The sequence below is a fragment of the Manacus vitellinus genome, unplaced genomic scaffold, assembly GCF_001715985.3.
Source record: "Manacus vitellinus isolate BGI_N305 unplaced genomic scaffold, ASM171598v3 scaffold_14_pilon, whole genome shotgun sequence".
NCBI classification, from domain to species: domain Eukaryota; kingdom Metazoa; phylum Chordata; class Aves; order Passeriformes; family Pipridae; genus Manacus; species Manacus vitellinus.
Genome location: NW_021939063.1, coordinates 1,958,290 through 1,971,641, shown reverse-complemented (window position 1 = coordinate 1,971,641; position 13,352 = coordinate 1,958,290). Strand labels below are relative to the sequence as shown.

General features: G+C 46.9%; 1 protein-coding gene across 1 annotated transcript in view; it reads left to right on the top strand.

Annotated features, from left to right (window-relative positions):
• Positions 1 to 13,352, top strand: part of CNTN4 (contactin 4) — a 156,173-nt gene that overhangs the window by 140,180 nt on the left and 2,641 nt on the right. Inside the window, exons 13-22 of the mRNA XM_018068339.2 lie at positions 441 to 616; positions 3,419 to 3,539; positions 6,207 to 6,365; positions 7,098 to 7,247; positions 7,676 to 7,746; positions 9,137 to 9,371; positions 9,866 to 9,981; positions 10,390 to 10,576; positions 11,086 to 11,198; positions 12,509 to 12,677. Coding sequence (XP_017923828.1) covers positions 441 to 616; positions 3,419 to 3,539; positions 6,207 to 6,365; positions 7,098 to 7,247; positions 7,676 to 7,746; positions 9,137 to 9,371; positions 9,866 to 9,981; positions 10,390 to 10,576; positions 11,086 to 11,198; positions 12,509 to 12,677 — 1,497 coding nt within the window. The remainder of the gene's footprint in view (positions 1 to 440; positions 617 to 3,418; positions 3,540 to 6,206; positions 6,366 to 7,097; positions 7,248 to 7,675; positions 7,747 to 9,136; positions 9,372 to 9,865; positions 9,982 to 10,389; positions 10,577 to 11,085; positions 11,199 to 12,508; positions 12,678 to 13,352) is intronic.

Sequence of the window (13,352 nt, the reverse complement as noted above, 5' to 3'; positions counted from 1 at the left end):
GTTTTCTTGAGGCAACATTTATTACAGGAACAACAGAATAGTTTTTTATAACCATGGTGAACAATGTGTGACTGTGAAACAACTCTTTGAAGTAAGAAGATTCAAAGAAGAGAATCTCTGACTTTCAAGCTTTCTCAAAAATTTTAACCAAGCCTTTCAGATCTGCTGCACTCTTTTCCAGCCCTTTCTTTTCTCCTTCTTCATCAGGATGGTGAGTGGAAGAGGATTTTGGAGGGTTTATTAACAGTGTTTCAATCCAACAACTGCAGAAAGGTACTGGAGGATAAAAGCAAAGATGGGATAGTTCACTTGTTACATTAAGGACCTTCCTAAGTGATCACTGCAGTTGTGGGAGACTGCTTAGGATCTCTCTGAGCTCTACATGTTCCTCAGGAGAACCAGATTAATGCTCTTTTTCCCCCTTTCTTTGTTGTTTGTAGATCCAACCCGGGTCATGGTGTCACCTTTCAGCATGGATGTCACGGTTGGGGAGAGCATTGTCCTGCCATGCCAGGTCTCTCACGACCACTCCCTGGATATCATGTTCACCTGGTCATTTAATGGGCACCTGATAGACTTTGAGAAGGATGGGGATCACTTTGAAAGAGTGGGAGGGGTAAGTATTAACTCTAAAGCATCTCCTCACTGGACTAAAAGCAGGTAACAATAGAAAAGGGCTGCTAAGAGAAGGAATGGACTTGGCTAAGTCAGTCCTGGAGGGATTGAAAAGCCATGTGGATGGTTTAGTGGTGGCCCTGGCAGTGCTGGATTAATGGTTGGACTCAGTGATCTTACAGGGCTTTTCCACTCAAAATGATTCCATGTTTCTGTGTTGTCTTCTCTTCATAGACTGAGATGAACATTGCCAGTGTATTAGTTCATTAGGGCTGGTGCAGAGTTGTTATGATTTCCTTCATGGCATGACAAATCTGCTCAAATGAACAGTGGGAGGGATGTCAGGAGACCAAAAATATGTTTTCTCATTGCAAAAAACTGCCTCCTCCTTCAAGGAAGAAATCCATAATAGATTTTCTCTGTCTGAAACAGTAAAATAAATGTAAACTGTAACCATTGTAGAACTTTGTATTTATAGAGAAAATAGCAGAAGATCAGACAATATCCTCAAAAATGCTCAGACAGGGTTTGTTGCCATGTTTATCTGTCTCTGTCTGTGTCCTCCTCTTGTGACCACATGCTTAGAATAACTATTTTTCCTCTGCACAAAATAACCTGGAGAGTATTGCAAACATCCCCCACCCCTGGAGGTGACATTTCTTCTCAGTCTTACCTGTGCAGGTTTCCTGGCAATGCCATGTTGGTATCTTTGGGTTGTTTGGTTGATTTTTTTTGTTTCTGGGAAACCCAGTCAGTACCCACTGAGAGTGTAAACTTCTGCAACGCCCAGAGAATTGTTTACTTGAGGGTTGAAAAGTTCATGTTCATGGAAAGCCAGGAGAGGGACAAGTGGGAAATGATGGTTGGACAGTCCATGGCTGCTGCTCAAGACCATGGTCGAGTGGCAGATGGGGGAAGCAAAGGTAGGAAGGTAGGAATTGCTGACTTTCATTACAAGAGGAGAGAATTTTCTTGGGGCATTTGGCATTTTGTGCCTCTGCAGGAAGGTTTAGGACCAGAGCACCCTCAGCAGAGCAGAGGTGCCCTGATGGTCCATCTCTGCTTGACTTTCTCTACTCTTACCTCACTTTTGAAGGGCAGGTTGTTAAGTTAAAATAAAACTACTTTTCTAATAGTTTTAGATTTCCTGAAGATGCTGAGGCATAAATTTTGGGGATTGGAGAAGGCCAGTGCTGAGATACCTCAAGATGCCATCTGTTAGAGGGGGGCTTCACGCAAGAAGGTGGCACATCTGTCAGACCTGCCCCAGCTTCTCATGCCAGTTTCATGACTCAAAATAATTCCCAAATAATTTTTAGTAAGAAAAGCAGTGATTTCACAGACCATCTCTGAAAGCTTTGCTTTGTAACCATAACATTTTCCTTTGCAGTTCAGAGTTCATCTAATTTACCCTGTTTAGGCAGGGCTTGGGTTGCTTAAATTCTAACTTATCCTTCCTCATGATTTTTTTTTCACTTTTATTGGGTGAAAGGAGCTCTAAAAATGAGGGAAAAAGTGCAAAATTTTCATCAAGTGTTTTTCCTGTGTCTCTAAAGGAGGCTCAGCAGAGCTGTGGACTCTGCTGAGTCTCAGGCAGAGTGACAGTCTATATTTACATTTTTCAGGGGTGAAATTTAATATTGAAAGGAAAAGGAAACACAATTTCCAAGCCTTAAAAGATACCCTTACAGACTAATGTCCAGGGTGCACATTTTGGGGTGACTGCACCTGCTCGGCCTGCAAAGCTAAAATTACAAACTTGATTAATATTTCTCAGTCAAAAAGCCACAATCACAAGGTTACCCTGAGATTTCCAATGGACCCAATGCTTTGTGTCTGGAGAAGAATTTAGAGAGTGTTTTCAGCTTCAGATACACAGAGAAACCTAATTAGTTCTATTCAATAGTTAATCAGACATGCACTTGGCGTTTGGAAAACAAATTATTGCTGTTAGGTGATGCAAGATTTCCTGGGAGAGTGCTGTTCTCATGATCTTTAGCACAAAAACACGGGGCAATCAGAATGCTGGCTGCCAGACAAGGCCAGGAAATTATTGCAGATGTCTTAGAATTCGGGCTGGGTTTCACTTGTGGAAGGAAGGGAGACACAACTTGGACATCTGAACACCAGAGAGGGTGTAAATGGGATATCCAGAGAGGTGTGAACCTGCCCCACATCAGCTTTGTCACATTGTTTTAATGATCACAGAATCCCAGCATATGCTGAGTTGGAAGGGACCCAAAAGGATCATTGAGTCCAACTCCTGGCCCTGTAGAGGACCATCCCCAAGAGTCCCACCCTGTGCCCCAGAGCATCATCCAAACCCTCCTGGAGCTCTGGCAGCCTTGGGGCTGTGCCCACTGCCCTGGGGAGCCTGGTCAGTGCCAACCACCCTCTGGGGGAAGAACCTTCTCCTGAGATCCAACCTGACCCTGCCCTGACACAGCTCCAGCCGTTCCCTGGCTGCTGTCCCTGGTCCCCCCAGAGCAGAGCTCAGTCCTGCCCCTCCTCTGCCCCTCACAAGGCAGTTGTAGACTACAACCAGTCTACAACCAGTTACTAAGAGAAAGTGTTTCCCAGACCCCAGCCCTGCTCCCCTGCCCCGGGGAGGAGCCAGAACTTCAGAGGCTCTCCAGCTCTCCCCTTCAAGGCAGACACATCCCTTTAATAGACCAAGCTTGCATTACTAATGTTTTCATCAGCCAGAGCAAAGTAAATCCATTAGTCACAGTGTCCTTCATGTGATAATGATGTTTAGCGCTCATTAAAAAGTAATTGTAACCACTTTTCCCTACTTTATCAGCAGGATTCAGCTGGTGATTTGATGATCAGAAGCATCCAGCTGAAGCACGCGGGGAAATATGTCTGCATGGTGCAAACAAGTGTGGACAAGCTCTCGGCTGCTGCAGACCTGATTGTAAGAGGTATTTGAATTTTGTTATTGTTGTTGGTGTTGTTGTTGTAAAATTTCTCTTTTTGTTCTTTTTTTTTCCCCCCAGCATCTTGTAATTAATCTGAGAAAAAAAACCTCTGAGCACGCCCTGGGGTTCACACCATGTTCTCAAACAGTGCCTGTGACGTGTTTCAGATACACACCCTCATCCAGCAGGCACAGCTCACATAAACACGCCGTGTTTGTGTCCTAAATGCCAAACCTGCACCAACTGAGCTCGTTTGTTTGATGAACTGTGCAGCAGAAGCAGCATTCAGGTTATTCACTGCACTTCTGCCAAGTAATACTATTCCTTTTCTGGGATAAATGTGATTTAGGAACTTCATTGATATTTCAAGATCTATTCATTACCATGCACGGGTGATGTGTAAGTAGGACTTTAACAGAGCTGTAATTAGTTACCCTGAGTCTGCATCCTTACAATAAATATTATATATATTTTCTTGCTTGTTGACTTTGGGGAAAGCAAACTTTGCTGCTCCTCTGTCTCTTGATTGTCACAGACCCCAGGAAATTCATAGAATCCTTTAGGTTGGAAAAGCCCTCTAAGAACATCAGTCCAACCATTCCCCCAGGGCTGGCAAGGCCACCACTAACCCATGTCCCTGAGTGCCACATCCACATGGCTTTTAAATCCCTCCAGATATGGTGGTGACTCCACCTCTGCCCTGGACAACCTGTTCCAATGCTTGACAGCCCTTCCTATGAAGAAATTTTCCTGAATATCCAATCTGTACATCTCCTGGCACAACTTGAGGCCTTTTGCTCTTGTCCTGTCCCATGTTCTCTATGTGAGTTCTCAGGCAACTTGGTGAAAGGAGGAGAGCTTGAAAAAAACAGTAGAAAATTCCCTCTTTCACTGGCTCTCAGGTTTTTTGCTGCAGCATGATTTCAGATGAATTTTTTGGTTGTTTAGCTCAAACATTTCAACAGAGGCTGCTCCAGGCACCTCAGTTGGGTAATTTCCTTAGTGCTGCCTCTGTAAACAAACAGGAGGAACATTAAATTCTCACAAGAAAATGACCCTTGGTGATGATAAAATACTGATCTTGTCACTTGTTACAAATACTGAAGGTGGTAAAACACAGAAACAGGTTGCCCAGAGAAGCTGTGGCTGCCCCATCCCTGGGAGTGTCCAAGGCCAGGTTGGAAGGGGCTTGGAGCAACCTGGGCTGGTGGAAGGTGTCCCTGCCCATGGCAGGGGGTGGGATGAGATGAGCTTTAATCTCCCTTTCAACCCAAACCATTCTGGCTTTCTGTGACCAACAGGATGTCTTCATCCAGGCCAGTGATCCCACAGCTGCACTGAGAGTTTTGCTGTACAGAAACAGGGAGATATCCCTGGGCTGTGAGACCAGGAGCAGGAGGTGAATTGCTGGTGCATCAATAGAGCCCTGAGAATAATTTTTAGAAGTTTTTAAAATATTGAAATTGTGTCAAAATAATAAGAGATACTAAGTTAAAAAAATTAGATACTAGAAAAAAAAAAGAATTATTTATCTCAGGGAATATGAAACAATGATACAGAAATCATAGTTATTCCCAGCCATGAAGTGAATGCAACTTGTTTCAAACTCTGCCAGTCAGTAGGAGCAATTTGTGAAGAATACAGTGAAATTCCATTTCTCTGGTGTAGCAGCAGAAGAACCAGCTGCTCCCTGAGCCTGTGTTACGTGGCTGCTCCCCCCAGCAAAAACAATTTAAAGTTTTAATTTCTCAGAAATTAAATCTGGCTAGACCTGCTGAACTTTCATTTTAAAGGCAGGATATTGGAAGATTTCAGGGTATTTTAGATATTTAACCATGTCCAGCTCTCTGAATATCACATGAGAATGCTTTTAGTCCACAGAGTGAGTTGCAAGAGGAGAGTTTGCTTGAGTACCTAAAGGGTACCTTGATCCAGTACCTAAAGGGGCTCCAAGAGAGGTGGAGAGGGACTTTGGACAAGGGCCTGGAGTGACAGGACAAAGGGGAATGGTTTCAAAATGACAGAAGGAGGACAGAAGGAGGGGTTAGATAGGATATTGAGAAGAATTGTTTGCTTATGAGGGTAGGGAGGCCCTGGCACAGGATCCCAGAGAAGCTGTGGCTGCCCCATCCCTGGAAGTGTCCAAGGCCAGGCTGGACAGGGCTTGGAGCAACCTGGGCTAGTGGAAGGTGTCCCTGCCCATGGCAGGGGGTGAAATGAAATGATCCTTAAGGTCCCTCCCAACCCAAACCATTCAGAGATTCTCTGAGATGGGAAGAGGCTGCACCTCAGGTACCACTCCCAGGAGCAGTGGCCGTGTGAGAGAGGAGAGAGGTCTCTCCCTGACTGGTGTGTCCTGCTGCCTTTACTGGTTAAGAAGAACCCAGCAGTGAAGCAGAACATACTGGTGTCTCCCCAGCCATGGTGATGGTGTATCCATGGTGCTGATGTGTCTCCCTGACCATGGTGCTGGTGTATCCGTGGTGCTGGTGTATCTCTCTGGGAATGGTGCTGGTGTGTTTTCCCAGTGCCTCCCAGTCTCATCCAGGCAATGAGAGCTGGGGCTGCACCGACTCCTCTGCAGGGACTTCTCTGTCCTGAGTGAGGGAAGATGACCCCTTGAACCCCCTCACCCACCTCACCCACCCCTCTCCTGCCATGCTCCCACAGGTCCCCCTGGCCCCCCCAAGGCCGTGACGATCGACGAGGTGACGGACACCACGGCCCAGCTGTCCTGGAGGCCGGGGGCTGACAACCACAGCCCCATCACCATGTACGTGGTGCAAGCAAGGACCCCCTTCTCGGTGGGCTGGCAGGCAGTGAGCACAGGTAAATCCATCACTGGGCCCCTCCAAGCTCCGCTGCTGGAAAACACATCCATCGGGATGCACACGTGGACCAGCTCTGCTCCCTGATGTGAGAAGCAATTTCCCTGGCTGCAGAGCACTGCTCTTATTAACTAGTTTCAGGTTTGGCAACCCAAAGATTTAGGGTCCAGTCAGTGCTATTACTCATCCATTTTTCTCATGAATGTTTAAGGGAAAACAGAATGAATTCCTCTCCTTTGTTGCCGCGCTGGAGATATACAACAGTAATTGTGGTCTATAAAGACATCCCTCAGGGACAGCCCGTGTCATCTGGCCTATCTTAAAGTGGAATTATTTCCCTGATAGAGGGAAAAATCCCATGGTGTAATTGCTCATTCCGTCAGAGGTTAATTTTGTTCCAGTAACCATTAAGTAGAGGGAACAGTGTGTTTTAAAAAGAGAAAAATAAAAACGCTTTAAACCTGTTGTCTTGACACTTTGTTTTTGAACAGTGGCAACTTAAAAGAAACTCTTTAATAGCAGGGATTTCTGGGCTAAAAACACAGTGGTCTAATGCTACCTCTTGGACATCTTTGCAGTTAGAAAGATGACAAAAGGTTTATCAGTCCTTATTCGCTCTGTATTTACGTTAAACGCTCGCTTTTAAGGAAATCAGATTTCTCTGTGCCTTTTTCTCAGAGCTTTGAACATTTTAGTGGCTTTCCTTGCATTCCTGACCCACGGCTGTCTCCAGTTCCAGAGGTCATCGATGGCAGGACGTTCACAGCCACAGTGGTGGGGCTGAACCCTTGGGTGGAGTACGAATTCCGAGTGGTGGCTGCCAACCTGATCGGGATCGGGGAGCCCAGCAGACCCTCAGAGAAGAGAAGAACTGAAGAAGCTCGTAAGTAGGGGTGGGCAACACACTTAAATCTTGTGGAATAAATGCTCACCAGTGCCAAGAGATCCCTCAGTTATGGGCAACCCTTGGCAGGTGGCTGCTCTGTTCTTTTTTAGCCTGTAATGGAACCAAATATGAAATAGGAAAATAAATAAAAGCCCCTCTTTATAGAAGATAAATGTTTAAACTAAACAATTAGAGACTGAATACACAAGTTAATTGACATACTTTTAATATACTATTATTGACACACTTTTAATGTGCTGTTTGCCATGGTAAATTAGTCACTTTAATGGCATTCCTGGTACCAGCAGGGGAAGGGCAGCAGAGTCCTGTCACTGCACAGGTCTGTTCCACCTCAGTGTGCTATTATTATTATTATTATGGTTTCAAAGTTGTCACATTTCTCCTCTGCCTCTATTTGTTTGCAGTTCCTGAAGTGACCCCAGCTAATGTCAGTGGAGGTGGAGGGAGCAAGTCTGAGCTGGTCATTACCTGGGAGGTGAGTCTCAGCCCAGAGCCCAGTGAAGCTCCTGGAGATTTCAAATGGTTTACATTAAAAAAAAAAGTGCAGATTATGTGATAAAAACAGCCCAGCTACTAAAATGGAGCCAGAGGACTTCCTTCCCCAGGCCCCTGTGCAGGGCAGCCAGCAGGGAAGTGCTGGGCAGGGGACACAGGGACACCAGCTCAGCTCCCCCTGAGCCCCAACACATCCCTACAGCAAAACACAGATGGGCAGAAACATCTGAGGGATAAAACTGGCACATCCTGACCAGTCTGGCTGGTTCAAGCTCCATCCCTCATCCTATATGGGATGTCAGGCAGCAAACAGTTAAGAGCCAGCACAAGTGCTGCTCATGGCAGCCAGCACGAGGAGATACAGAGATGAAAAATGTTTAATATTCCATGAGGCACACGGGGTTAGAACTTTAGTCATTTGTCTGCTCATATTTCCCTGTTGTGATGCGATGCAGCTGGCATATTTTTCCTAATAATGAACTTCACCAACCATGCTAACACTTCCATTTAGCACTATTTCTGACCAAGCTGGCAGAATGAATCGCCAGAGATATTTTTAAGGTTATTAAAAACCTATAAATGGGTTTTTGTCCTCGCCACGTGGCTCAATGTGCTAAATTTCCTCCTCTGTTGGGCTAATTAGCTACGCCGTGTCTCCTAAAGATACTGCAATATGTTTCAGAAACACACATGGCAAGAACAGCAGACATTGGTTTGAGTCGTAATTTGCACAAAATATAATTTGTGTTTTGATAGAACAGTCGTTTCACTGGTTTAAATGTCCAGAGGCCTTTCCTTTATGGGCTGGTGTGGCCTCACAGCACAGAGGAAGGAGGACTAAGCAGAACTAACCCCTGCACCGGCTTCAGCACCACGTCTGTGGGAGAGTGGCCCATCATTAGGGATTATTTGAATACTTTTGGTTTAATGCAGCTTTTTAAGGGGCTGACAGCCTGAGAGTGGGGAGTGTCAGTGTGTCCAGGATATTCTTCAGGGCTCCACATGCGATTCCAAAGGCACAAGAACAGCTACACATGGGAAAGCAGGAACCATGTCCTTGGTTCACCCCAACAAACCTCAGACTCATGGCAGTGCCTAAAATTAGATCAATAATGGAGGCTCCATCTAGTCAGTAGAGGAAGGTGAATTAGGTCTTAGGAGAAGTGTCTTCTGGAGGTGCTGCATTCCTCTGAGAAGGAGCAGAAAGGCAGGATGGGTTAATTCAGGACTCCATCCACCTCCCATCTCCAGTGCTCTCTTCAGAACAGCAGCTTTAGCAGCACTGAGAGGCAACACCCAGAGGGGCAGATCAGTGTGTGCCATTGCTGAAGGTTCCCCCACAGCCACTGCTGTGTTTCTCCTGCCCACAGACGGTGCCCGAGGAGCTGCAGAACGGGGGTGGCTTTGGCTACGTGGTGGCGTTCCGGCCCTTCGGCACCGTCAGCTGGATGCAGACGGTCGTGGCCTCCCCCGATGCCTCCAGATACGTGTTCAGGAACGAGACCCTGCCGCCCTTCTCGCCCTACGAGGTCAAGGTCGGGGTGTACAACAACAAGGGCGAAGGGTCCTTCAGCCCCGTCACCGTCGTCTACTCCGCAGAGGAAGGTAGAGCCAGGAGCCCACCCCGCCCTCCTCCCCCCCTCCCTGGGTCTGGGAGGGTTTAGTTTCCACCTTGGCATATCCTTTGATACCTGAGCCCCTGCTCTGATTTCTAATAAATGGCGAGCAGTGATTAATTCTTTTCGTAGTCATTAAAATAACATTAATCGTGATGAAATCTTTTGATATTAATGGAAAAGTAATATGTAATCTGGAAAGAATTCCTCTGAGATTTAACATGAATTAATGGCCACTGATTAGAAAATGTTCCCACTTGTCCTAATTACAGTACATGGTATCCTGGGCTGAGTTTAGCAATGACATATTATTTCTTAGGTGGAGGAGCCAGTGCTGCCCAGCACAGCCTGACAGGCCCTGGGTTTGAAACGTGCACGTTTGTTTGCTGCTTTTCTCGTGCAGTGAAGAAAATAAATCCCTTGACACTTGGGACTAATTGAACATAAAATTGAAAAGTCTTCCTTTTATTTTTAACCACACAGAGCCAACGAGAGCCCCAACCACCGTTTTGGCCAGAAGTCTTTCCGCCTCAGACGTTGAAGTTTCGTGGGCTCCCCCTTGGGAGAACCAGCACAAAGGAAGAATACAGGGATATGAGGTATGGAGACAGAGTGCAGGATCCTTTCAGTAATAAGCCTCGAGATGTGGAGATACATCCTGGGCAGTCCCCATGGTACTGCTCCTCCTGCCCTGGGGCCGGTGTGTTCCTGGGGTGGATGTGCTTCCCTTTGCCTCCTCAGTGAGCAGAGAATTCTCTCACGTGGTTAAAAATGACACATCTGACTGGAAATGGAGAGCAGAGCTTGGAGGGGGACCTGTGTGAAGGTGTCCCATGGCCAGGCAGTGCCCTAGCTCCTGGGGAGGGAGCGCTGCAGCCAGGCCGGTCCCTAGCAGGGAACAGGAAGGGATGGGGCAGGATGCAGGATCTGTCCTGTGGGCACAGTTAGTGCTGGAAGTGAAGGGTGCTGCCAGGCTGGAGGTGGGCACGTCCGTGCTCTGTTCCCAGGTCAGGTGCTGGCGACACGACGAGAAGGAAGAAAACGCCAAAAGGATTCGGACGGTCGGCAACCAAACCTCTACAAAGGTCGGCAACCTGAGGGGCAATGCCCTGTACCACCTGGCAGTCAGGGCCTACAACACGGCTGGCACCGGCCCCTCCAGCGCCCCCGTCAACGTCACCACCAAAAAGCCACGTGAGTGTTGGGAGGGTGGGGGGCTCTGGCCTGGGGGGCTCTGCCAGGGCTCCCCTTGCTCGTTTTCAAACCCTCTTGACCCTGCCAGAGCTGTCAGACTTCTCTTTGCCAGGTTTTTGTGCACGAGCCTTCCCAGGCTCGGCCTTTTTGCTCGATTTTCTTTTGGAAGGCTCCTGTCCCCGGTGTTAAGTAAGCAGAGCATGCAAAACCCAAATCACAGCTGTGCAGACAAATTAAATATTTATCTCATCGTTCAAGAGGGCTTTTTTCTTCTGGGCTCAGGCATGTTGAACAACTGACTGAATCCTTTTTTCATTGAGAGCACTGTGTCGTGTCACACCTGCTGTGACCTGGAGGACACAGATCAGTGAAAGAGCTCGTTAGCTTTCCAGAGGGAAGGACTCCAGGCAGGCTCAGCTCTGGTGGTAGAAGCCTCATTGGTGCTGGGAGGGATCCAGTTGGGAAACTGTGCTCCTTAGTGATAGCATGCCCTGTGTATTTTGGTGTAGCACCGAGTCAGCCCCCTGGGAACATCATGTGGAATTCATCCGACTCCAAGATCATCCTGAACTGGGACCAGGTCAAAGCACTGGACAACGAGTCAGAAGTGAGAGGCTACAAAGTGAGTATTTCCACCAGCCCAGTGTCAAACTGGGGTTTGTAGTGAGACCAGACAAGATGTTTTTCATGGTTTTCCAGGTTAAAACCTGGGGCATTCCCCCAAAAACAGAGGCCATGCCAATGTGTAACATGAGCACAAGAATTCTTCCCACTGCTCCCCTCACCCCTGTGAGGGGGTCTCAGCCCATGGACCTGCACCTGCTCCTCCCTCTGGAGCTCCCACCTCCAGGACCCCTCTCCTGCCATGGTGAAAGCTTTGCAAAGGCTGTAGTTGGCTCCTTAATTGCAGATAAATAAAATGCTCTTTTAATAGCTCCCATTTCCTTCAGAAAGCAAAGCCAAAAGGAGAAGGAAGAGAATCCTCATTAGTAGCAGTTTTAATAGGATATAATTGAACTAGAGAGAAATCTTGGGAAGAATTCAGCTCCATCACCTTACACAAGGGCTTCATTTGGCCCAGAGAAGATGTCAGTGTTTGATTTCCAGACCTTGCCTTGGGGGTTGAGTTGTGCAAACATTTCCCACCAGGGTCTGAGACAATGAAGGACCTGGCCATGCTTTGTGTTTTGTTCCCAGTCTGGAATGCCAGCAGCATCAGCTTGAGGAGCCTGTGCCAGCTCTCCTGAATTTCTGCACTAACTTTTAAGTATCTTTACTGCACTGCATGGGCTTAGCAAAAAGAAGTAACTCCTCAGGGTTTTTAGTCCAAACCTCAGATGAACCTTGGCAATCTGGACCAACTTTTCACTACATATTTTAGGTTTGAAATGCAAATTAAGAAGTCCTTTGAAAGAGGGAGAGAGAGACTTGTCACCCTGAAAAAGCAAACTGCATCTAGTGGGTTCCTACAACGTCCTCTTTCAACTCCTTGTTAGGACAGCAGGGCCAGATGGGTTTCTTCCTGACTCATAGCAAAACATTGCCTGTTTTTCTTGGTTATTCCTAGAAATCTTATATTTTATGTCACAATTTATGATGTAAATTAATAGAACTCCCAGATCTTAGAAGGTCACTCGCAAAAGTCATTTATTCTGGGAAGCTGTCGGTGGCACTGCATGAAATGTTCCAACTCAGTTTCCTGAAGAAATGTCATCAGTAAATAAGTGTTTACTTATACAGGGGTTTATTTTAGCTTGGTGAAGGTGCAGGTGTCACCTCCCTGACCTTGCACTGCATCCCCAGCAAATCCCACGTGTCCCCTCTGTGACCAGACCGTGTCTGAGCATCAGGGGCAGGAAAAGAGCGGCGGCGACTCTGGACGTGCTCAGGCTCTGCCCTCTCTGCCCCCTGTTGTCTTTCCTTTCCCTGCAGGTGTTGTACAGGTGGAACAGGCAGAGCAGCACATCTGTGATAGAAACCAATAAAACCTCCGTGGAGCTGTCCCTGCCCCTGGACGAGGATTATATCATCGAGATCCGGCCCGTCAGCGACGGCGGCGACGGCAGCAGCAGCGAACAGATCCGAATCCCAAAGATATCGAGTGAGGACGGGAGGAATTGGGGTCCATTCCATGGGGAGCCAGAGTCCTGCAGGGACCAGGGCTGTGTATCCCAGCAGGGCAGGCTGTACTTCCATCCATTTCCCAGGCAGGGAGCTGAAACCCAGAAAGCCAAGGACCAGCATTGCAGCCCCTGGTTCTGATTTCATCCCAAACCCAAGATTAAACCATAAGAAACGCCATCCTAAGTAGTTATATTTGTATTTAAGATCTATAGACACTTTCCACTCTCTCCCTTCCATACTCATATATAGGTTGAATATATTGTTTCACTGCAATTTGCTATAACCAAATACAAAATGCAGTGTTGGAGGCTTTTAAATTTATAAGGCTACTGTATAGCCATATCCCATTGTGTGTTGGAGGCATAAATATTTATTTAGGGAAATGAGGTTGTGTAGAAGAACAAACAGAAAGAGTATTTTATTACACAACATGGCTTTTGCAAAATCTCCATGTCCCATCTTCCATTAATAATGGCCCAGTTTATAAGCTGCATTAAATCAGGAGCCTCTGCAATGCAGGAATATGGCATTAAAATTACAGCAATGTGAAAAACCCTGGGTGAGAGCAGAATTCTCTCCACTGTGGCTGTATAAACCATGCAGAGGAATTTAATCAGCAGGCACAGGAGAGGGAAGGAGAGCTGGAACACCT